Raw genomic sequence first — 25,248 nt, forward strand, 5'->3', positions numbered from 1 at the left:
AGTACCCTGTTGTACCGCCTCTAGCTTGGATACAAGATGTGATACTGGTGGGCATGGAGGGTTTAGTACCCTGTTGTACCGCCTCTAGCTTGGATACAAGATGTGATACTGGCGGGCATGGAGGCTCTAGTACCCTGTCATACCGCCTCCAGCTTAGATACAAGATGTGATACGGGTGGGCAGGGAGGCTCTAGTGCCCTGTTGTACCGCCTCTAGCTTGGATACAAGATGTGATACAGGAGGGCATGGAGGCTCTAGTGCCCTGTTGTACCGCCTCTAGCTTGGATACAAGATGTGATACGGGAGGCATGGAGGCTCTAGTACCCTGCTGTACCGCCTCTAGCTTGGATACAAGATGTGATACGGGAGGCATGGAGGCTCTAGTACCCTGCTGTACCGCCTCTAGCTTGGATACAAGATGTGATACGGGAGGCATGGAGGCTCTAGTACCCTGTTGTACCGCCTCTAGCTTGGATACAAGATGTGATACTGGCGGGCATGGAGGGTTTAGTACCCTGTTGTACCGCCTCTAGCTTGGATACAAGATGTGATACTGGTGGGCATGGAGGGTTTAGTACCCTGTTGTACCGCCTCTAGCTTGGATACAAGATGTGATACTGGCGGGCATGGAGGCTCTAGTACCCTGTCATACCGCCTCCAGCTTAGATACAAGATGTGATACGGGTGGGCAGGGAGGCTCTAGTACCCTGTTGTACCGCCTCTAGCTTAGATACAAGATGTGATACGGGTGGGCAGGAAGGCATACAGGTTCCATATGGTATCCTGCAGCATATCGCTCCACACTTGCTGTAACTAAGCAACTAGATCGTACAAACTCATCGGCTGTGGAAGTTGGTGTCCCAGATGGTTCCATACATGTTCTACTGGTGATAAATCTGTACCCCCACCCCTCCTCCAGGCCATCGCACCAGCAGGGGGCAGTGTGCCGCTTCACAGCAAAGGCAGTACACGTAATGAGCTTCATGAGACCCAATGCCCTTCAACTAGCGCCTGGAAATGGTTCCGACAGACACAGGGGTGTAACGATGGCGCCCCCTGTCTCTGGATGGTGGACAACAAAACAGTTGGAGCTGCTGGTGCTTGTTGGATGATCGTATGATCCTCTCTACTGGTGGTCTGTAGGGGGCGTCCTGAGCCCGGTCACCTTGTGTGCTCCCATCCACTGGTCCCAACACCTCCTAACAGTCTGGTCAGACGCTCCTCTCTACTGGTGGTCTGTAGGGGGCGTCCTGAGCCCGGTCACCTTGTGTGCCCCCATTCACTGGTCCCAAGACCTCCTAACAGTCTGGTCAGAATGGCCGGTGGGGGACAATTCATCGATACGACCATCCAGCTTCTCCCATCCCAATAAGGCGCCCCCCTCTGGTAATGGGGTGAAATCTCTTCTCTGTGTCGTAGGGGCGTCTAGTGGCCAACAAGCTCTACACAAGCGGAAGAAGAGGCCATTACACACAAGGGGCCTCCGGGAGCCTCTTATAGGCCAAGGGGGAACCACTTTTATGGCCTCCAGTGACAAGACCGTTCATCTAATCACCACAACTCTCATCATTACAGATCTGTCCAAGATGGAACCGCAAGACGGGGTCCGCAGCAAAGTGACAACTCCTTCTGGGGGGCGGATTGTTTTTGACAAGATTCCCACATAAAATGAAAGTTTTTGGTGAATACAGACCGCGATCCAGTCCGGCAGGGAACCAGTGGGGCAGATCACCAATATGACCGCCATCTTGCACACAGCTATAATTTTCCAACGGGAGGTTAGATGTTTGTTATTTCGGACTGTTTTTCTGGGGCGATACTCTACCAATGTTGTGGTGAACGCCCGTTGGCAGGCGCCATATCGCGGTGCAGCTGCCAAACCGCTTTCCAAATTCTGAGAATCTGCTTCTGTCGCTGATGATCCAAGATCTTGGCGACTAAAAACTGTTATTTGATGAAGCGTCAGCGGCGATGACCTGTGCGCTCTGCTCAGCTGACGGCGATCTCCACACGTTCGCCATTACTCGCCTCGTCTGTAATGAAGAGCTATTGCTGTCTTATCCCGAGAGCGAATACAATGATGTAAAATGGCGCACACCATGTGACATTCTCTGCCGGTCTGATACAGCACACATCTACCTTCCCAGTGGAAAAATTGGTTGAATCCAAGATGGTGGCATTACGATCGGGTTTCCCACAGCTTGAATATAAAATCACCGTCTGCCAGACCGTTGTCGTTTTACATGTGTTTCCATACTTTTGACTGGCCCTATATTGGAGCATGATGGCGGCAGCGTGTAGACAGCCGGTTGTGGCCTCTCTTGCAGTTCTACTAATATATAATCTTGATTTGTATAGCGCCTACATATTATATAGCGTCTCTACTACTTGCCTGCTTTGATCTTCCCCACTACTCCATGTCTGTTACCCAGCTTTCCCAAGAAAGGCAGATATTCCTATTATGCCATGATAATTCCCTTTTTCCTATATCCCTACACAGACCCATTTGCTGTTTGGGTGCTTTGAACAGCTGGGTAGTAACTAGCAACATATGGTGAAGAGCAAGCTGGGCAAGTGGAATATGTACTGATGCTGTATATATATGTACAGAATCTATAGGGGGTGGGCAGAATTATGGAAACGCTGTATGAAATGCATAGGGTTTTACTCATTAGCACTGAGCTGCCCTTTTGACCCCTGCTGAGAGCTTTCCCGCCAAATTTGTGTTTACTTCACCTCTTGCCCTGCTCTGGGTGGTAAGAGCAGCTGAGTGGCTCAAACCCTGGACCAATGGAACTTTGTTGCTGGGCAGATGTTCCCTTCTGCCCGGCAGCATCTGTCATATCACTTAACTATGTGGGGTTGTAAATCCTCTTCCAATAAGGCATGCGTTTCGTATGGTGTTTCCATATTTTTGTCCACCCCCTGTACCAAGTGCGGCCTCCTATACATCTCCACGGAGGTTGTGACCCAGCTTTCCCAGGCTGCTGAATTGCACATTTTTGTAGTTCGAGGATCTGTTCACACGAGGCAGAAATGCTGCGGAATGTCTGCGGCGGAGACTCCCACGACACATCCCGCTCCGAATCATCACGGTTGCGGATTTTGACACCATCAGCAGATACGGCGCCCCCTCCAGTTCTTGCGCTGTCAGCGCGCCAATCAGTTGTTGTGGAAAGCAGACAGATTGCGCTCGCGTGATGCAACATGTTAACGAACGCGAGTCTGTAACCATGGAGACCACTAATAAATAAGAGAAAGTGCAGAGCCGGAACACTTGGGTGGCGTGCGCACCCCTGAGAAAACCGCGTGAGCCTGTGCATTGTGGGGCGCACAGATATGAACCCCATCCTTTTTTTTGCGCTCGAGAGGCCGTTTCTCTTTTTAAAACCCCTCCCAACACTTCTGTGAAGCAGCGAAAACGTAAAGATAGAACTTAGTGGGTCCCCCCCCCCCCCCCCCCCCCCGCACCGCGCCGCTCGTGTCTGTGACTACATTCCAAAGAACGGGGTTCGTGTTCCTGCGAGGTCCGCGACGCACCGCGCCGGCACGAGGATCTCTGGACAAGTTCTGTTTGCAGATCCGTGCCAAAAGCCATGTCAGAAAGACGCAGATTTTGGTACGCTGTTTAGAGGCGGTGTGTGAGCGCCCCCTATCAGAGACTTCTCTTACGTGCGTGAAAAATTGATGCAAATTACATATTTTTGACGGATCGCAGTCGCCAGTCTGAATAATGCATGCTGGTGATAGATTCTTCAATATATCTGGGAGGACTGGCCACCCAGCTTGCCCAGGACCCTGACCTGCTGCCCTGGTACTATATACATTGTACACTGTGGATTATATAGGGGCAGTACACTCTCCATCACGGAGGCTGCCACCCAGCTTGCCCAGGACCCTGACCTGCTGCCCGGGTACTATATACATTGTACACTGTGGATTATATAGGGGCAGTACACTCTCCATCACGGAGGCTGCCACCCAGCTTTCCTAGACCCAGCATTCCTGACCTCTAGTCACTGTTAAAGGGGTCTTCCTACCCCCAGTCTTGTCTCCCTGTGATCTCTTACATTGTGCGCACAATCTCTGAACAAATCTGGAAGGGTGCAAGCATTCCTATTGATTACGCCGTGGACCCCAAAATAAATCCACGTTGGGGGGGGGGGGGGTGATCAGTGGGGGCTCTACAGGCTCCTGGGCTCCTTTCAGGGGGGTCAGGTGCTCTTAGTTTGACCTCCTGCAATATAGTTGTCCAGCAGAGACTTGGACTGTTCCACCCACACTTCACCGGGAGGGGGGGGACGGAAACTTCTACTGATGATCATAGGCTCCCATCACACAGTTATAATAATGGAGACGATCAAAAATCGGGGGAACAGAGATGCGACATTCTCGCAGTGATATCGCGGTCACCCGTGTGAAACCGGCCTCAGGAGACTGGGAAAGCTGGGTAAGAATTGTTGTAATGACACCTCTTCCTACTTAAACCGGGACAGATCCGCCATATTGTTGCATAGCTGGGCTGATCTGCCCTTCAGGATCCCAGGAAGGCTGGGTAACAAAGTATATGGATCTGTAGTGGAGATCTGCGGAATACTGAACCGAACTGCCATAGGTGACCGATTCCTCCCACCCCAACAGCGTGTGATACCAATTTGTGCAGCACCTAGGTAGGTTAGTCGTTACCCCAAACGATAATTAACCCCTTCCTGCTACGGCCCTTTTTTCACTTAATTTTCATGTTTCCTCCACAGGACTGTAGAGCTGTCGCTTACATTCGCTCTGTCGATACTTGTCCCATATAAAGCCACCCTTAGATCCCTAACTCCAGTCTTCAGGTCCCACCAACATGTCATGATTTAAGGATATCTTATAAGAGAACACTTGAAACTTGAGGACAAAATGACTATAATAACTGTATATCGGCTGTGAAAAGCTAAGGAGATCCTGAAATCCTGGCCTGTTGAGGGGGACTGGAGAACTTGTCTGAGCCCAAGAACAATGTCTTTGTATGTTTACCTCAAATCTCCCTTAAAGGGGTTGCCCAGGGAGCGGAAATATTTACCCGGACCAGCAATGTCGTAACCGTCCCTTCTGACCTGCTCCTTTTCTCTGCGGCCTCTCGTGTGGCCCTTGTATTTCCTATGATGTCATCACAGGAAGTTGGCTGTTTGGCTCATTTTAATAACTAAGCCAGGCCCCTTTTCTCCCTTTGCATCAGGCATGATAGACAATGGGGCTGGATATGTTACTGACTTCAGATGAACAGCCAGCCCCCTGTGATGGACTGAACGACTGAAGGGCTATACCATGTGGCCCGGTGTCGGAACCTGGACAACCCCTTTAAATTTAATGTGTCTTGTTCCAAAGCTGATTTCACAATCATACTCACTGTTACAATCTTTCTAGGATGCCTTCTTGTATAGTTCAAGGCTGCACCTCCTCTTCAAAAACCAAAGACCCGGCTCCAGTTCTTCATGCTTTCCCACCAGAAGTTGAGAACGTGCGGACGTGGCTCCTACAAACCAAGCAAGACTTTGGAAATCTAGAGGAATTCAGTAAAAAAATAGCAGAAGCACCGAGAGGCAGTTACCGTATGTGTTCTCTTCACTTTGGCAAAGAGTGCTACGAAATTAGAGGACGCTCGTTTTTTCTTAAAAAGGGAGCAGTCCCTACCTTATTCACTCCGAGGAAAGCCTCGGGAGACATGATGAATAATGAAGAACTGTGCCCCTCCCTGAAAAGATCAAAAAGAGGGGCAAATTTGACTTTGACAGAGGCAGATATAACCGCCAAAGAGCATAATTATGCCGGAACACTACAAACTCCGGTCCCAGACATGTCCTCCAGTAGCCAGGCATTCGGGACCAGCAATATAGTCAATGCAGCCGCTGTGGAAGTCGACATAAAACCCGATTCTTCAACAATCATTCCCTTTGAAGACACCTTGCCTAGATTTGCAAAAAGGAAAAAAGTCCGGCTCCCCCAACCCTCAAAGGTTCTGAGTAGATTGACCGATTACGGCCGTCAGATGCATCGCAGTACAAACACTGATCCGTATTTTGGAAAAACTCACCGAAAAATTTCCGTCAATGTCCGGCCCAGACATTTTTCTATCGGCATTCAATGTAACTTGGCAAATCTACCTGCACTGCAGGATCACATGACCCAAAGCCAGACGGTGCCATCTATCGATACTTTAGCTTTGTCAAGTAGAAAAATACGGAAGATGGTGTTACATCGGGGAAGAGTCTTTGTTGATTTAGGTGAAGATGATGATTTTTAAGAGGATTTCCGTTTTCGATGATCTCCTATATTCAATGAGGCCGCTTCAAATCCTGAGTCCCCCACCAGATGCCAAGTGTTGGCCAAGAAGCCGGTTGCAAAATAGACTCGCGGTACATTTTTGATGACTAACAACATTTGGACAGAAGATCATTACCTGAGCACTAGTCAGGTGGCGACTTACACCCCCTCCACCGCCCAAATAAGAGCCGGTATCAGAGATGGCTTTAATGAAGATTTCTTCTGAAAATGAGTCTAATAGGTTAAACTCGTTTCTCTGGAACTTCACTGATTTTCTATAATGTATCACCGGTGGAATTTGGCTGCATCTCAATCTTTTTGGTACTTGTTGATACTTAAGTATTGGAAAATGGAGTAACAGACGAGGCCCCATGGATCGAGCAGCAGTTTCTGATGTTTAACCTATTGATAAGCTTGTTGGTTCAGAAGGTGGTTTCACCACTGGGGAAAATAATCTGTGGTCTCCAACCAGAACTTACAAATGGGATCCAAGAAGTCTCATTGGAAGTCTATATTTTCCAGGTTGCTAATGTTTGAGTGGAAAGTTGTAGTTTTCTAGCATCACTGACCATGCTGATATCAAAGGAGTATCTGCAAAAAAGTAGCACTGGCAAAACACAAAGACCCGCAGTAAACCGAAGGATACAGCCCAAACTTCAAGAAGAATTGGAGAAATGTCCTAACACTAACCTGATATATCATACATGCCATGACTACTTTTAGGTCTGTTAGTTGTTGACCATAATGGTAGTATTGGTGGATTTCTGGCCACAAGGTTGACTTTTTTTTTTTTTTTTTTTTGGTAGTACCAGACATAGCTTCAGGTTTGTCAAACTGAAGACGACTGACTTGGGTCTCCAACATTTAGCTCCACTTCCTAAATCAGATGAAGTTGAGCATCTAGAATTTTTACCAAGTTCTAGTTGGGATTTCCGTGGTCAGTGTTTCCAGTAGCAGCTGATGTTGGATCGTACTGAGGAGTAGGATATGGATATATAAAGCTTGATGGTTTTCTTTGTATTGCTCAGTAATAAAGACTTTTCTTTCGATTTACGTTTCCTTGTGATGTATGTTTACGGTTTGTGTTGGTCAGATTCTTGTCCACCATGGACCTTGTGTACAGAAACACTAAATTATTGTGTGTAATAAAGAAAAACGCACTACTGGTGTCCCTATGTTGAAATAACAATACCTAAATAGGAAGACATGGATGCGTTACATATTGGTACGGCACACGGATCCCCGGGGGCCCCGGAGCATGGACGTAAGTTTGGTGTTATGGCCCCTGTAAGAGAGAGAAAGTAAAACCCAATTTCAAAGTTAGAGTAGCGAGTAAGAAGTAGACATCCACTTGATGCATCTCTTTACGTGCCGTGGGACCGCTGCTATGACAAGTAAGGAAACTCTCCAAATAAGTCTGGCCATGCACATTGGATAGAAGTTGGCAGATCCTTTGATTTCGGCAGGATTGGACAACTATTTAGCCTCCCAATAGCAGATGTTGGCGGGGTAGAAGGTGCAAGCAAGTTAGATTTCAATATATACGGTGTCTTGTGCCTATGGAGGATAAGCCGCTGTCAGAAGACTTAGAAACGGCTTATCTCCCTTGAAATAAGCATGCATGAAGTTGGGTGAAATGGTGGTCAGTGAATCGAGCTCGCAGCCGATGTATGTAGCCTGGTTGTATTCACACATGGACAATTCCTAATTCTGTCGCGATGGACAGAACTCACACAGAATAAGAGCCCATGCCTTTGAACGGGTAATTCACATATGCCCTTTTTCACTCAGACCAGTAGCCCAAGTTTCAAAAACATCTGCAATGTTTTGTTTGTTTTTGGAGGGGCTGTCCAGTGTTAGATGCATGGCTACTTTCTTCCAAACCCAGCGCCAGTGGGTGGTGTCCGGTATGGCCCGGCTCTCATTCACTTCAGTGGAGGTAAGTTGCCATCCCGCACACAACCCTATGGACGAATGTGCGGGGAAATTGCTAAACTTCCTAGCAAAAGTATAGAGCCTAACATGGCCGTTGGGCTAGTCGTATAGCCGGCTTTACTAGCTGAGAGGCGACAGAGGCTTTCGGAGAATACTGATCTGTCCAACAGCCAACCTGTCCAACTGTTACATGTGACCGATTATCTGGAGACACCCTAGTAGTCCCTGTGGATGTAGCCCTAGCGGATCCCATTGAAATAGGCAGGTGCGCCAACAAGACTAACGCCTACGATGTTTAGGTCCGTATCCCGTGTCCGATCAGCTGCTGCACCGCCTCTTCTCCGGTAAAATATGGTGTATTTCCCTTCACGATAACCTTATGAACGGCCTTCGCTGCACAGGAAGCAATAGGAATACTAAGATATCGCCATACAGAACCTGAAGGCCGCTTAACCCTTCCATTATCTTGACCTAGCTGTGTGAGGGCTTGTTTTTTGTGGGATGAATAGTAGATTTGAATGGCCCCACTCCGGGGTACATGTAGTGAGCTGTTGGATATTTATTACATTTTTTTTGAGGGGGAGATTCCACCATTGTTTTTGGGTTGTGTTTTTATGGTGTTCACCATTTGGTAAAAAAGCCACCGTAACGTCCTTATCAGAGCGGCCCGATGACCGCCGCACCGAGTTTATAGAAATATTATTTTCACTACTTTTTGCACACTAAAAACACGTTTTTAGAGAAAAACAATGGAACCTGCATCACCGCATTCTATCACCCTGAACATGTTCGGTTCTCCAGCCACCAAGTTATGTGAGATCTAGTTTTTTGCGGGACGAGTTGTAGTTTTTCTCGGTACCAGTTTGAGGGACTTTTGGATTACTTTTTATTGTGTTTTTCAGTAGGTAAGCAAAAGAAAAATTAAGATTCTGGCGTTACTCTTTAAAACATAAAACACTTTACTTGCGGTCTTACCATGCACACAACAACCCAGAATTAAACTCTTATTGGACTATTTGTGATGCTGGAGGCGGGGTCTAATAGGCTGACTTACATAACAGACATGGAGGCCTTTGTCAGGCTTCTGGCTACAATGGGAACCCATTGGTACCTTGCAATCACAGTGCGGGGTGCCGATGGGTCACGGAGCCTCCCCTCCACCGTTATCTACTTACATGCTGCAGTTTCTATTGATGGTGGCATTGAAGGGGTTAAATTGCTAAGATCTGTCTTTTCTCCGTACCTGGCAGTTAGAGCTGGAGCCGGGCTGTCAGTCAGCCAATGCATTGTGGTAAAAAGATGTATGCTCATGTTTAAAGCTCATCAGTGAGGTCAGTAAAAAGGTGTGTCGGCCGTTACTGAGGGGTTAAGGGTGCGTTCACATGGGCAGATTACCTGCTGTGTGTGTTTTTGTTTTTTTGTTTTTTTTTTTTACATGGCTGATCTGTTCAGAGTTCTGCAGCACAATCCACGTCGGGCCGCCTTCACACCCAGCGTCGTATCGAGGCTCGTATTTGTGTTCTGGATTCACCTCTTCAATTTAGACGCAATTTTGTCCACTGCTCTTTTCCAGCGTGACTGCTGCGGGTCTTACGTTGCGGAATGCCAGCAGTATTTTCACGGTTTGAAGACGGCCGTTAGACACGCCCACATGTCATTCAAATGATGCGGAATTTTCATACAAAGTTACATGGCAAAATCTGCACGATCTGCACTATCGGTGTGGAGTTTGCCACGGATCTGCAGCAGACTTCACCCCCTCCTTTAAAAAAAAAAAGTAAAATCTGCTGCAGATCCGTGGCAAAAAAGTGTCAAAATCCTAATCGCCTGTTGCGGAATCTTGATGCGGTTTTTGGGGTGGATCTGCACCACAAAATGCAACGTGCAATCCTACCCCGAGAGTGCTAGGTGCACTGCAGAGTTTTCCGTGGAGAATTCCTCCTCTAAAATCCTGCCTGGTCTTGGAGCGGCTCAGTGTGCGGGTTTTGTCCTGTCAATAGACAAAATTCACATGCCGAATTCCAGCCAGTGTTTCCGTATCAGTGACATTTCATTTCTTGAGACGGAAATTAGCTTTTTTCACACTGGAATTCCATACACAGATTTTGCCCATTGTCTGCCCTGCATGAACAAACTCTTGGGAAGAATATCCTGAAAAAAATACCAAATTATGGAAAATCTCAAAAACTGCATACAAAAAGAAAAATCACAAGTTGTCCAAAAAACGAATTCCCCCCCCCCCTCCTTTTTTTTTTTTTAATCTGAGTTGTGTGAATGTGTTACAACCCCCATCTGTAGACAAGAAAGTTCTGAGGGTCCCGCTGCAACGGTGTAGTCGTCTTCATTCTCGCCAGATGGTAGAGAAAATTGCTATGCCTTGCCCCACTGGTCGTAGACCAGGCACAACAGAAGGCTGCCCTGAGGGCCCTGACCACGACTCGATGGGGTCCATGAATTCCCGATACTAACCCGAGGCTCATGATATTTCTAGGCTAAACACAAATTGGAAATTTCATGTTAATCATCTTGTTTTGGAATGTGAAGCCTGTGATTAATTTTCGGGAACTTGTCCACGCTCTCTACATGTATAAATAGCTTGATGGCCTTTTGAAGGACGATTGTGGATGCTTCGCCTAAAAGTAAATGGCATTAGATCGTGGAAGCTTGAGCCGAGAACTGGGCTTGTTTTCAAAAACTTGCTGGGAGCATTTAACGCTTGGAATGGAAATTTAACCCAAACCTGAAGACAACATTTTGGATGGAGATTTTTGCACAAGCCCCTTGCTGCGGAGAGGCAATAAGACCTGGAAAAGGGGCCAGCAGGTAGTGTGCAGATCAGAAGATAAGTTATGACCCTGATGTGTTCGGGATGGAATATGCAGAGTTCCTTATTAAGGACAACTGACCTTACGTTTAAGCAGTTTTTATGCACCATGCTGACTTTTTAGGTTCGTTCAAACATTTTTTGGTAATAATGGTACTAAATTTCCGAGACCACCTTAACCACTCTTGCAGTTTCGACATGTTTTTTCCCTGTTCGTTTTTTTTTTTCTTTTTTCCCCAATGGTTTCAAGTGGTTATTTTCACCTAAAGACCCCCATAACTACTATTGGCCAACAGCTGTTTACCTCGGCTCTCCTGTATGCATGCACAATCAGCTCAGCTGTACATTCGTGTTTTTTACGAAGGTAAGCCATAGCAAGACTGCTCTGGCGGTGGCTTACCTCCCAAGGAGCAAAAGGGTTAAGTCACGGAAATTCAATATCAGTGATCCGTCTTTTCCCCCCAACATCTGCTGGTGGCCAGTTGAGTGGTTCCCATTCACATTAGAGTCGTCCATCTTCGCTGCTAACCTGTATGGGCTCCTTTTTTAAACAAAAAAGTCACTGAAACGTACTGTAAAGTTCTTAGAACCTCAATGCAGGTGATTTCTGCTGCAGCGAATTGCATCAGAGTTGACCAAGATTAGACAGAGCTATCTTTTTGCAAGATGGCAGACCGCTGGTGTTGGGCTTATATATTACTACTGCTCTACTGTGTAGGTCTCTGCAGTGGTAATTATCTGCTTCCTTCCCACTAGTTAGCCACTTCCTGTCCAGGAGGACCTTTTCCAGAGTCTGTTAATTATTTGATTCAGGACCCAATATTAGACTGTGAAAAAATGCTTAGGACTTCGTTCTTCTGGCCACGCTGGTGGGAGATGGAATAATGCCTCCACAGTTGGAAGGTTGGGCATCGACTCACCGTTCAATAAATGGCCTATAAGACTTCCTACTCTTGTGACGCTCTCGACAAGGTGAAGCCTTACCGTTGGTGGTTATGGCCAGTTTTTTTTTACCCATCCTTACAATAAAGTAGACCCATTAGGTGCCACCAACAATATCTGAAAAATGTCTAGGGTTCTTGGGCCTGGAGGCCTAGTGGTGTGGTGAGTAGTCCCTGATTTACCTTGTTGTGTGGTTCATCTACTAGTTTGGCAGTGAATGGGGGTAGAGATGAGTGCTAGTCCCTCCTTCCTCTGGGTTGCTTGAAAGCCTTTATACATTTAGGTTACATGCTTTTGACTTTTGTACATGTTCCTTGAGCCGGTTTCTCTGATAAGACCGGGCACATGGACCGCTTGTTTCTGCTGCAAAAACTCTTCACTGATGTCATCCCATAACGGGACATCACTAAATGACCGTGGCCGGCCTTGACTACTTGTGACCCGTGCAGTTATACAGGGCACCAGCAATCAGCTTTAGGGAGTGGGGCACTAGATGGGTTGTAGGCTGGAGGAGATTGCCCCTTAGGTCTGCCTGGACAAAGGATGTTCCTCTGTGTGACGGGGTCTTGTGGAGCTACATGAATTAGCCTTCTCTTTCTAATCCACTGTGATGTTTCAAAATGCTGTCAGCCCATCAGCGCCCCCGCCCCCCCCCCCCCCCCCCCCGCAACATAAGTGCCTAGTTCTGCTGCTGAACTTGGTCCTGGCGCTGCCCCGATGGCCTAAACTTGGTCCTGGCGCTGCCTCGATGGCCTGAACTTGGTCCTGACGCTGCCTCGATGGCCTAAACTTGGTCCTGGAGCTGTACCCACTGAGCTGTTCTGTTGTCTTGCTGCTTTCTGCACAAGTGGAATACAGGCAGACTGCATATTAGTTTATAATATAATATATATATATTTTCCTTCTCATTACAATGGGACATTAACACTATGAGTGGCACATCATGGGGCATCAGATGGTGACTTCTCAGACCTGACCCCAATATCTCTGCAGAATACTGCATGCGTTTTGTAAGGTCTGATTACATCGCGCTACTGCTTCCTGTTATCCTTGTTTGATAAATTAATAATCAGGGTGGTGTGTGCACCGGAGGAGAAATCTAGGACAAGGAAGCCGTGCGGAGGGCTGCAGTACCGGAAACGGGGCATTAATATCGAGTGGAAATACCACAAACGCAGAGCTGTATGGCGGCAGCTTGGCTCCGGCCTGTACTTTTAAAGTATTAGTTCTATTACCCCACATAGCAAAAATACTCCATCGTTCTAATGTTTGAAAAAAAGTGTAAACATTTTTTTTTTCCCCCCCCAATATCCGATGTTTTTTAATATCCGCTGTTTTTTAATATCCGATGTTTTTTAATATCCGATGTTTTTTAGTCTGTACGGTGACATGATACTTTTTCCTTTAATTCTTTTCAGGCTGCTTTAAAGATGACCGCATTGTATTTTGGACCTGGATGTATTCCACCTATTTTATGGAAAAATGGGCTCCCCGGCAGGACGACATGCTGTTCTATGTGCGGCGGAAGATTTCTTACGTGAACACAGATGGCAGCGAAGGAAAAAAGGTGACTAGCAGAGGAATACCCCGCAGAGTAAATGTGCAAACCCCTCCCCTAACGCCTGCATCCATTATAATATTCCGAACACGACCGCCCTGAGATTATTTTAGTAAGACTTGTCCTCCATGAAATAACATTCGGGAACATTTTTTTTTTTTTTTTTTTTTGAGCATTGAGCTCTTCCTCTGATACTTCCCAAAGTGAACCATACTGGCCACGCCCAATGATGGGCAGGACAGGAAGGGGTGCAGTACATGGAGACGGAGCAAGGACATCCGAGGCATAGAGGGGCAGCATGAAGATGTTACATCTTGGTGGGTGGTATGTGGAACTGGTAAGGAGCTAGAATGCGGTTCTATACGGCTCTATACTTGCTTGCTACATTCTTGAGAAACCGAATGGTGGCAGAAACATCAACAATCTGCGGATGACACATCTCTGCAGAAACAGAAGCCAGTCTGAAGCCGCTGATATGGAAGATTAACACTGAGAGGGAAAAAAACGACAATGAGATCATAGAATGCGGGCGAGGCTTCATCTTGAAAATTGACCAGGCTGGAGAATCTATGTCAGAGATAAAACGTAGGATAGCATTGGGGCGAAGCGCTGCTAAACATGGACCAAATCTGGAAAAGTAGGGATATCTGCAACTGTCTGCACACGTCAGATATCGGCGGTATGTGTTGAGTCTAAAGGTGCCCATACACATTAGGCGTTCAGTCGGTTTTGGCATGATTGGACCATTATTGGTTTGTGTGTCCTTATGTCCCGAAACTCCCGCAATGGTAAATGCCAGGTGAAAGAACAAGGATTGGGCATGCTGAATTTCAACATGCTTGATCCTTTGTGCTCAGTGGAGATAAGCTGCTGTCGAAAGAATCTGGCCGTGGTTTATGCCCCATGCCTTATTGAAAACACATGGCCGCTCGTACGACAGCCGTCCTGTTGTATGGGCAGCTTAATGTACTTAATAGAGGCACCTTCACTTTTTATCGTAAACCTTATATTTGCATTGTGTAGGCAAAAAAAAGCCGGTGTAACTACTCGGCTACTTAGTAGCTTATTAGCGTGCAAATGAAGCCTTAGCTGAATGCAGATAACACCTCCAGGTCTGTTATCTGCATTCAGCTCCATTGTTCTCCAATGGCATAGTTGTTGAAAGAATGCTGTCAGCGCTATCCCGCGGAGAACTCAGCGTGCGGTCTGATAAGCAGGAACGACTGTTTTCAAGCTGGCTTGTAGTCAGCGACTAACGAATGGTGCACGATGGGCGCGCTTAGACGCGGCGATGATCACTCAAAAGATGGTTTTTGAGTGATAATCCTTGTCTAAATGTGCCTTAAGTTGGGTCTCTTTAAGCCCTTAGTGGCGTGACCTATTTTGGACTAAAGAACATAGTAACCTAGTATGGTAGGCTGAAAAAAGACACATGTTGATCCAGAGCAAGGGAAAAAAAAAAACAATAAGGTAGAAACCAATTTTCCTCACTTAAGGGAAAAAAATTCCTTCTCGATTCCAACCCGGTAACATAAATAATCCCGGATCACCGACCCCTCTGAGTAATCAGTGATGTAACATGTAATATCATAGCGCTCAAGATGGACGTCCCGACCCTCTTGTAGTCTTTTATTGAATTCCCGATCGCCACGTCCTCCGGACAGTTCTGCAGTCTCGCTGCTCTTACAGGACGCAACAATTTTTGGAGTATTTTCCTCTCCTCTTTTCAAAACCCATAACTTTTTTCTCTTTTTCTTTACATTTTCTGTCCACACGGCCATCTGAGGGCTTGTTTTTCGCATGGTAAGACGTCGTTTTTATTGGCACCATGTTTTTGGAACATAGAATGTATTGGGTAACTTTTTTTTTTTTTTATACTCCTTTTTTGGCAGGGAGAAAAAAAACACACCGGCTTTGCCCGTTTTTTTGTTTTTACAGCATTAATCATGCAGCGAAAATGACATTATAAATGTTTCCTGCGGGTCGGTAGGATTAAAAAAAAAATTCATTAGGGATTTTTTGTTCTTTTTGCATCACTTTTCTTTTTTTCGGAAACTTACAAATTAATAAACAGACGCGCTCACTTACTCGCCGGCTGCACTCCCCCTCGGTCTCCACTCACTTCTGGGTCCAGCTGTTGGTGCCCGTCTAAGCATGTGACTGCTGTGGCCAATCACTGGTCTCAATGTTACGAAGACCAGTGATTGGCCACTGTGGCACACGCCTGGATGAGCATGTGACTGCTGGACCTGAAACTGAGTGGACGCTGCAGGTCTGGAGCCGGCAGGTACTCCAGGTGTGAGTATTTGATGTGGTAGTATTTTTAGTGCAGCTCAATAGTCTTCAACTGTATCCACGCCCTACGGATGCGGTTAGTGAAAAATCGTACCGCTGCAGGGGCCCTGGCGCTTACCGGTGGGCCTCATACAGATGCACCATTCGCTCTATGGTTAAAGAGGCCCCGGGCTGTTCACTGATACAAATATTTGCCAGGAAACCTCCATACAGGTTAGATAGTTGGCTAGTCCTGCCGAAAGGATCTAATTGGTATCATCACCTTTAATTTGGCCATCGAGTAATTGGTAAATCCTGCCAATCTCATGGCTACGGTAACCAGTAGGCCGCGCCCTGATGCCCGCTTTAGGGGTAAATGCACAGAGGACAGATTTTTAGATTTTAACCTGCTTAAGCCTATAGTTTCCCCAAATCGGGGGGAGGTGTCTTGTGGCCGCTTATCCTGGTGACGTCTTGGGAGATGGTTGACTGAATGAGCTGGCAATGTCCAGAAGAAACCTTCTGGGTTGTGTTATGAAGTAGGATGAGACAACCCACCGGATGAGACAACCCACCAGATGACACTGGCGTCACTTGTGTCTTAGGAAGACTAAAGGATCAGATTGAAAATTGATCTTCTAAATCCTGTGGGTGGAGGATCGGCTCAACAACCTCATTGGAGGACAGATTTATCGAATGGATGTTCCATTTTCAGCAGGTTCACCCTAACATTCTGTTGCTCTCAGCAGGTGGATGTTGAAGTCTATCGGAAGGACTCTAAGAAGCTCCCCGGCCTCGGAGACCCCGATATAGACTGGGAGGAGAGCGTCTACTTGAATCTTATATTGCAGAAGGTCTGTAATTGATCATTGTTTATGGACTTGAGTGATCTGCAAACGTTTACCAATGGAGCTTCAGGGCCCGAAAAATTGTCCTATTAAAGACAAGTTGGTGGGCGCACCTTGTGCTGCAATAGGGGCACCAAAAACTTCATGTGCCCTCTGTATAAATAAAAGAAGCTGAGACCTCTTGGTCATCTAGAAGCATTGAGTCTACATGGCCTGAAGAAGTCTTGCATAAGTCCCACCACTGGCTCGGGCTTCCTGATTTACATAGAAGGTGCGTAATCATTCGGCCGCTTGATCAGAGGCTGGAGGGGATGTATATGGGGTGCAGATGATACCTTAACTTATGAAAGCCCAAAAATTAAAGCTGCCCATACATAATAGCTGTTGGTTGAAGGCTTGTTGTCTGCCATAAGCTTACTCGCGGGGTTAGCTGAGCATGTATGTGTTTACTACCATAAAGGGGGGCATGAGCAGCTGACTGGCACCTCAAGTGCCTATTAAATATACCTCATGGATCAGAAACTTAACATCCACTTCAATGGGATCCATCAAAGGGGTTTTGTTATCCCTGGACACAGCTGACAACCGGAGCTGACATCAGTGGTGGTTTCTGGGTAGACTGGCTGGGTGGCTGCTGTGGTGGCATGCTTCCAATCAGAGGCCACAGCATCATGTCCCCAAACTGCTGGCATCATGGTGGTCAGGATATGAGTGTTGATACTGGCGTGCCGACTGTGGCACTGCAGCCTCTGATTGGCTGCAGCCCCTCATGTATATCCTGCAGGTCAGCGCTGCGTTCTATAGCTTGGGATATGGGAGCAGAAGACCCACCAGAGGGCCTTTTGTTATCACCACGACACCAAATACAGCGCCTCACCTGGGATCATGGGTTGCTTTCTGGACCGTGGAGGATTGGCAACATGCGGTGTGATCCAATGGGTCCCAGTACTAATTGTTTCGGGCTGATGGTAGGTTCATCTGTGGTGCAGACCCCATGAAGCCGTGGACACCAGTTGTCTGTAAGGCACTGTGCAGGCTGGTGATGGTTCCATACCAGTGTGGGGCTCTCATGGCATGGGTTGGGTTCAGTGGTCCGTCTAAGCTCATCGTTGACCGGTGCTGGCTAAGTGTCACTGCTCGGGGACCATTTGCAGCCCCTTATGGACTTCATGTACCCCACAATGATGGGATGTTTCAGCTGGATGATACATTGTGCCATTGGGACGGAGTTGTCCAGAATTGGTTTAAGGGGCATTCTGGAGAGTTCCTATGAACGGTGCGGTCGGCTTGTTCACCCAACATGCGTCCAATATATGGGATGTGATGAAGAGGTCCATTAACACCCGAGATCCCGCACCTACAGATACCAGAGATGTGGGGGGCGTCCAGGCGGCTCAACATTCCTCTGGACATCTTCTGTCTACTTGTGGAATCCATGCACTACTTCGGGCTGAAGGGGGTCCTACGCAATATTAGTTACTGCCCCATGACATGCCGGAGTATATCAATTAGTTTGGGTAATCCCCAATGGAACTAGTTCCCCGTTCTCACTTTACAGCACGAGGTTACACTTTACAGCAGTGTTCTCACTAGCTCCCACTTCTCAGTCAGTCACTTTGTTACTGTGTGACAGCTGCTTATCTTGGCTCAGGCAGCACAGTAGATTACAATGTATTCCACTGCAGTTTATGAACAGATGCTTTACTGCCCACCCGTCCAGCTCTGCAGATATACAAGAGGGGGGTGAAGGTATGATGGTTGTGTATGCAGTGTTGTAAATGGTCCCTCTCTCCGCAGCTGGACTACATGGTGACCTGTGCGGTGTGCACGCGTTCGGAGGCCGGCGACATCCACATACATAAGAAGAAATCCCAGGTGCGTCGAGCATAAATATGTATAGTGGTCCGTAAGAACTTCAGTGTTTGTCTTTGTGAAATGGCATCCTATTGTTTTATCTGCACTTTTACATGGGACTGCAGCTAGGCCCAGTGCATTAGAATCTTATCATGCATCTCAATAAGTCGGCTCTGCTACATCCTAGGACTTGTCCCCCGCTCTGTAGACCTGTACTTGTGTTTTCTGTAACTTTGTGTTGCCGGTATAATAGATGTGACTGTTCTTTCAGCAAGTTTTCGCTTCTCCAAGCAAACACCCCATGGACAGTAAGGGGGAAGAGTCGAAGATCAGTTACCCCAATATCTTCTTCATGATTGACAACTTTGAGGAGGTAATGATGGCTGAAAACGCCACGTTGTGCACTGAACGGCCCCTTTATTAGAGACCCCCATCTAGTAGCATTGGACCTTCTTTCGCCTTCAGATCTGTTCATCGTGGCATAGATCCAACTAGATGATGAAATGGTTCTGCAGGATTATCGGCCCCTGCGGACAGGTAGCTTCTTGCTGCAGATTAGCTGGCGGTGCTGACATGTTCTGACCGGCTGACAGGAAGGGGTCAGCGATTCATGCTGCTTGTGCCAAATTCTGCCCTCCCATCAGCAGCAGTAACCTGGCTCCATCTGACAGGAGATGTTTCTCCGCTGCTCAGTGATCTGGTTGTGGTACACCTTTGCCCGATGGAGTCTCGTCTTTCTGTTTCTCTTAATGGCGATAGAGCCGGTCGTCTGCTGCTGTAGCCTGAGTTGTACGTTGGTTGGAGCACCAGCGTTGTATCTGGCTGCACTTTCCTTGACTGTGCAGCCTGTTCCTCAGAACGATTCCTGACATCCTCCTCTGACCCCTTTCGGTGATGAGTTGTTTCCATCTGCAGGATCCCCTTTTGCTGGATGTTTTTCCTCAATCATAACCCCCTCTGTATGCTCTTCACACCACCGTTTACATGAAGAAACCCCACGCGGTCGGCGGTGACATCCCAGCCGCGGTTAGTCTAACATCTCCAGTGACATCCCAGCCCCGGCTAGTCTAGCACCGATGACTGGGCCTGGTTGAAAGTCACTCGGCTCGCTGGAAAACTTGTCACATGACTTTAAGCTGCACTCTGGGAGTCGCGGGTCTCTCTCCCTTACAGGGAAGCCCCAATTGTGAAGGGGTGGGTGTCTCTAATAAAGTGGCCCTCAGTGTATATCCTATATATGTTGGGTCCTGTACGGCTTCCTGTTTTGCAGAGCATTGACCTTTTGTATTCCAGGTGTTCAGTGACATGACTGTCGGCGAGGGGGAGATGGTTTGCGTCGAGCTGGTGGCCAGTGACAAGACGAACACATTTCAGGGAGTCATATTCCAGGGGTCCATCCGATACGAGGCTCTGAAGAAGGTCTATGACAACCGGGTAAGTAGGGGGTTTGTAACTCGTGGCATCTTTGTAGCCACGACTAGTAGAGGGGCTCATTCACTGCCGGTTCCAATAAATTTAAAGGAGTTTTCTAAGATTTAAAAACAAAAACGTGGCTGCGTTCTTCCAAAAAACAGCGCCCCCAGCTGGCCATAGGTTGTATGTGGCATTACGGCTCAGCCTCATTCGCTTCAATAGGGCTGAGCTCCAATACCAGACAACTCATGGACAGGGGTGGATTTTTGGGGGAAGACCGCATTAAAGGGGTTGTCTCAGTTGGATAACACATTTAGAATGAAGTTGCAGCGGCCACTGCTGGGGACATGTGGTATTACATAGTGCCCAGTCCAAAAAATGGGTAACCCTGTACATGCTTATGTTAATTTCCCTATGGTGGAATAAGCTTTTTGCAGTTTCTTTGGTTCATAATTTAGGGGTTCCAACATTTTATATAAACGGAGTGTGTAGGTCTCTGATTCTATTTTTTTTTATATAAGGAGGGGCTAACAGTTAACTCTTTCACAACCCATAAAAATGGGTAAAGCGCCCAGAACAGGCTTATACGAACAGCCTATTTGGGTGCCGTCATTGGGATATGATTGGCTGTCGCTGATGATGTCATCAGGACCTGAACCAATCACAGCGTTGGACAGGATCGTTTCTATACTACAAACTTTCTCAGCACATTTACACACAAAGATAATCTTTCAAATGATTAAAACTTTTTTAGAGATCTTTTTGCATAAAGTGTTAATGGCCACTGATGTGCATTAACACTTTATCATCTTCATTTGCATGTAAAAAGGCCTCCAGGAGCTGTTTGCGGAGCCTAGCATGTGATTGATCATGCATTCTTCTTGTAATGGGTGCCAGCAGAATACAATGTTATCTGCCGGCTCCCCGCGGAGATAACAGGCTGCGGTCTGTCAAACCTTAGGCTTTGTTCCCACGAGTGTATATTGGCCGCTGTGTTTACTGCTGACCGATATACGCTTCGATCTGAGCAGGTAACTCGTGAATGTTTGTGCGTTCGTTTAGATGGCAAGGGCCCCGGCGCATATATGCCGAGACAGCCATGCCGTTGCTTCTTCCTCTTCCCTCGCCAACTCGCCTCCTCTCCGGCTGATTGCAATGGGAAGGGGTGGGACACGTGCGGAGCTAAGTGCCACCCCATCCCGCCTCCTCCCATTGCTGGCTGCAGTGAGGAAACTGGAGCTTAGCCGCGGCCCTGTCCGCAGCTAGCAATGGGAGGAGGCAAGATGGGGTGGCGCTTAGCTCCACCCAGGTCCTGTCCCCTCCTATTGCAATCAGCCAAAGGGGAGGAGAGAAGAGGGAGTTAAGCAGTCACACTGCTAAACTCCCTCCCTTCTCCGGCCGCTGTCATTGACTCCCATAGGAGCCCATGCAGCGGCTGATGTACTGCTGCCCGAAAGATAGTTCTAGGACTATCTTTTGGGCCTGGCGTAAAAAACGCCCGGTGCTATATTGACTGGGCTCTTTTACGTCGCTGGAATACGGCCATGTGATCTGATGCATTGGCATCCAATGCATCAGACCACAGCGTCAATCGGCTGACCGTGAAAACGGTGGGCTGGTATATATGCTCGTGTGAAAGAGCCCTTGGGGTGCATTTAGACACACAGATGATCACTCAAAAGATGGCTTTTGAGCAATCATTTTGCATAAAACTTTGTACTACTGCCTATTAGTACCAATTAGTAGTATGTAAGCCACCAGTAGCTGTATTCAGAGAACAGACCACCAGCTGCCTAATGAATGGCCCCAGGGCTGCCTTAGCAGACTGCCTATCAAGCCATCCCTGTGGGGTGGCTTAATAGACTGCCTGTCAAAAAGCAGTATGACGTAATGCTATAGCATTACGTCATACTGCAGGAGCGATCAAAGCATCGCATGTTAAAGTCCCCCAGGGGGACTTCAAAGTGAAGTAAAAAAAAAAAAATCAATAAAGTTTTTTTAATTGTTAAAAAAAAAAAAGTTATAAAAGTTTAAATCCCCCCCCTTTTGCCATATCTATTATTAAAAAATCTAAATCATAAAATAAAAATATGTATTTGGTATCGCCGCGTCAGTAAAAGTCCGATCTATCAAAGTAGTGCATTATTTTTTCTGCACGGTGAACGTCGTCCGAAAAAAAAAAAAAATAAAGAACGCCAGAAATGCATTTTTTTTGTTACCCTGTCTCCCAGAAAAAACGCAATAAAAAGCGATCAAAAAGTCGTATGTGTATTCCAAATTGATACTATCGGAAACTACAGGACATCCCGCAACAAATGAGCCCTCGCTCAACAACGTCAACAAAAAAATAAAAAAGTTATCGCACACAAAATGACCGCAGAAAATAATTGAAAAAAATTAAATGTCTTATAAAAAAAAATACAAGAACTACAGCAAAAACAATACTATACAAGTTTGGTATCGCAGCAATCGTACCGACCCATAGAATAAAGTTATCAGGTCATTTGTGTTGCAGTTTGTTGCCGTAGCAACAAGACGCACCGAAAGATGGCCGAATGTTGTTTTTTTTCCATTTCCCTCCACTGAGACTTTTTAAAAACTTTTCCAGTACATTATAGGGTAACATTGAAAAATACAACCAGACCAACAAAAAACAACCCTCACAGCGACGGGGATGAATGAAAGGGCGATGATTGTTCAGAAGCGGGGAGGAAAAAACGAAAATGGTGAAGAAAAAAAAAAGGGGGAGGGGGGGGTGCGCCCTTAAGGGGTTAAGGCAGCGGCTCGGTCCTTCAGGGTCTCGCTTACACATCTCTATATCCACCTGTGGGATCCCCCGTCATTTTCCTGCAGTAGTTACTGTTCTGCCTACTTTGGCGCAGGTCAGCGTGGCGGCCAAGATGGCCCAGAAGATGTCGTTCGGCTTCTACAAATACAACAACATGGAGTTTGTGCGGATGAAGGGGCCACAAGGGAAGGGCCACGCGGAGATGGCTGTGAGCAGAGTGTCCACCGGAGACACGTCCCCATACGGCACGGAGGAGGATTCCAGCCCCGGGTCTCCCCTGCACGAGCGGGTGAGGACGACCGTCTCTACTAACCGTCCGCTTTGTCGCAGGAGGCGGAGTTTATAGCAATAAGTATAAAATACCGACTGTTTGGGGCTTCCTGAATGTGTCTCGGGCTTACATGTCCCAACCGTCAGCTGTGAGCGAGACGAGGCCGGGCAGGTTTTAGCCATGATTGTTATAAAGGAGGCTTGCATTCACTGACGGCAAGCAGAGCTCCTGAAAACACAAAGTATATTAGAAGAGGGAATTATTCAGAGAATAAAGGGGTCATAACAAAATTGTACAACGTATCCATAAAAAGTCTGATCGGTGGGGGTCTTACCACTGAAGACCCCGCCCATCCTGAGAACGGGGGTCCTGTGTCTACTCCACTCATTACACCCCCTGCTGTGAGGAGGAGACTGCATGGAGCCGTGGTTGTGCATCTTCAATGGGACCACCGGAGATAGCCGAGTGCTCAGCCATGAATGGTGCCACGCCGCTCATGCACAAGTGTGACTTCATGCCACCGCGCTGGGTGCAGCGAGCCCACAGTGGGCAGGAGAGCGGGCACAGGACCCCCATTACTGGGATCAGTGGGGGTTACAGCGGTGAGGCCCACTGATCAGGCGTGATCCCTATCCTGTGGTTAGGTGGTAAGTCAACTATTGACCCCTACAATGGTCGGGCGACCAAACCGTGCTGTGTAGCTGGTGACCTCGCACTCTCATTCAGGTCCGTGGGGGTCGTGGTGCGAGTCACAGGTTGCCACAATCGCAGGTCACAAAAAATCTAAACCTCAGTGGATTTTTTGCGACCTGCTATCCGTGGTTGTGGCAACCTTTGACTCTCACCACGACCCCCATTGACCTCAATGAATGTGCAAAGTTGCAGAACTACATAATGACTTTTGGTTGTGGCTAATAGTCACCAATGTAACCCTAGCCTAAAGAGGTTGTCTAAAGTATGGATGTCCTATCCTCGGGATAAGGCAGTAGCAGATCGCTGGTGGTTGAGTCCCGCCACTCTTCTGATCCTCCGCTGTTTGAAGAGTCCATAGCATTGGTGTGATCGCTGTGGTGCCTTCACTACATACCAGGCACAGCGCTGTACGTTCTGTAGTGGTGGTGTCTGGTATTGCAGCTCATTAGGATGAGACGGAGTTGCACACGGGCCATGTGACCGATGAGCGTGGCGTCCCATGCTTAAGATGTGACGTAGGACTCTTCTCAGGACTGTCACCCCTTCAAACAGCGGCTGGGAGTTGGATGCCCACCGATTCTGTTTAAGTCCCGTAGAATCCTTAGTTTTTCTTCTATTCCTTTTCTTCGCTTTGATTTCCGTTTCTTTTTACTACATTTGCTGATTTTCTGTCTTCATGTCTGAATTTCCCCGGCAGGTCACATCCTTCAGCACGCCGCCCACGCCGGAGCGCAACAACCGCCCTTCCTTCTTTTCTCCATCCCTGAAAAGGAAAGTACCGCGAAACCGAATCGCTGAGATGAAGAAGTCGCACTCGGCCAATGACAGCGAGGAGTTCTTCCGGGACAGCGATGACGGGGGAGGTATGAGGGGGGGGGGGGGTAAGACGAGGAGCGGCTCATTAAACTTGTATCTTGGTACAACCCTTTACGTGTGTTTAGACGTTCTCCCCGTCCACACGATATCCACAGGATCGGGGATGCTTGCTGATCGGTGGGATCTCGGCGTGGAGACCCCTGCTGATCTTGGGATCAGTACTCCCGGTCCCGCCTTCCTGTGACGGTTTCCTCCCTCCGCAGTGACATCACCCTGATTGCAGCGCTGGGAGGCGTGAAGATCGGCGTTCATTTCATTGAGGCTGATGGAGATCCCCGAGTGGCTGCGGCTCCGCTACCTCTGCAGTCCCACTGAAAGCGAATGGCGTGCTAGTGGGGCTCCATTCATTCTCCAACAGAAGCCCCACAGTGAGGAGGATGGGGGACACGGGGCTCCTGCTCTTGTGATCACCAGGGGTCTCAGCTGTGAGACCCCCACAGATTAGCAGATTATACCCTGTCCTGTGGAGATCCTGTGGATCGAGGAGAACGTGTAATCTTGGTACAACCCCTTTAACTCATTTTGAAGATGTTACGTAAACCTCGTGTTTCTGCTAACATCTAATTAGGTTCCCAATTAGTGTAATAACCCACACTGGCCACTTTATTAGAGACCCCCATCTAGTAGGGCGTTGGACTCCTTCGGCCTTCAGAACCGCAGCTATTT

General features: G+C 47.6%; 1 protein-coding gene and 1 long non-coding RNA gene across 5 annotated transcripts in view; both read left to right on the top strand.

Moving 5' to 3' along the window:
* Window positions 1-25,248, top strand: part of KIAA0930 (KIAA0930 ortholog) — a 52,092-nt gene that overhangs the window by 21,709 nt on the left and 5,135 nt on the right. For all 4 annotated transcript variants that reach the window (XM_066590178.1, XM_066590179.1, XM_066590181.1 and 1 more), the window contains exons 2-8: window positions 13,426-13,574; window positions 16,586-16,693; window positions 18,485-18,562; window positions 18,813-18,914; window positions 19,835-19,975; window positions 22,837-23,031; window positions 24,404-24,569. In XM_066590178.1, the coding sequence (XP_066446275.1) occupies window positions 13,426-13,574; window positions 16,586-16,693; window positions 18,485-18,562; window positions 18,813-18,914; window positions 19,835-19,975; window positions 22,837-23,031; window positions 24,404-24,569 (939 nt within the window). The remainder of the gene's footprint in view (window positions 1-13,425; window positions 13,575-16,585; window positions 16,694-18,484; window positions 18,563-18,812; window positions 18,915-19,834; window positions 19,976-22,836; window positions 23,032-24,403; window positions 24,570-25,248) is intronic.
* LOC136610964 (uncharacterized) lies at window positions 4,294-7,355 on the top strand. Its single transcript, XR_010790203.1, has 2 exons — window positions 4,294-4,450; window positions 5,410-7,355. It is a non-coding gene; the product is annotated as an uncharacterized lncRNA (long non-coding RNA).

Source organism: Eleutherodactylus coqui, chromosome 2 (genome assembly GCF_035609145.1).
Source record: "Eleutherodactylus coqui strain aEleCoq1 chromosome 2, aEleCoq1.hap1, whole genome shotgun sequence".
NCBI lineage: Eukaryota > Metazoa > Chordata > Amphibia > Anura > Eleutherodactylidae > Eleutherodactylus > Eleutherodactylus coqui.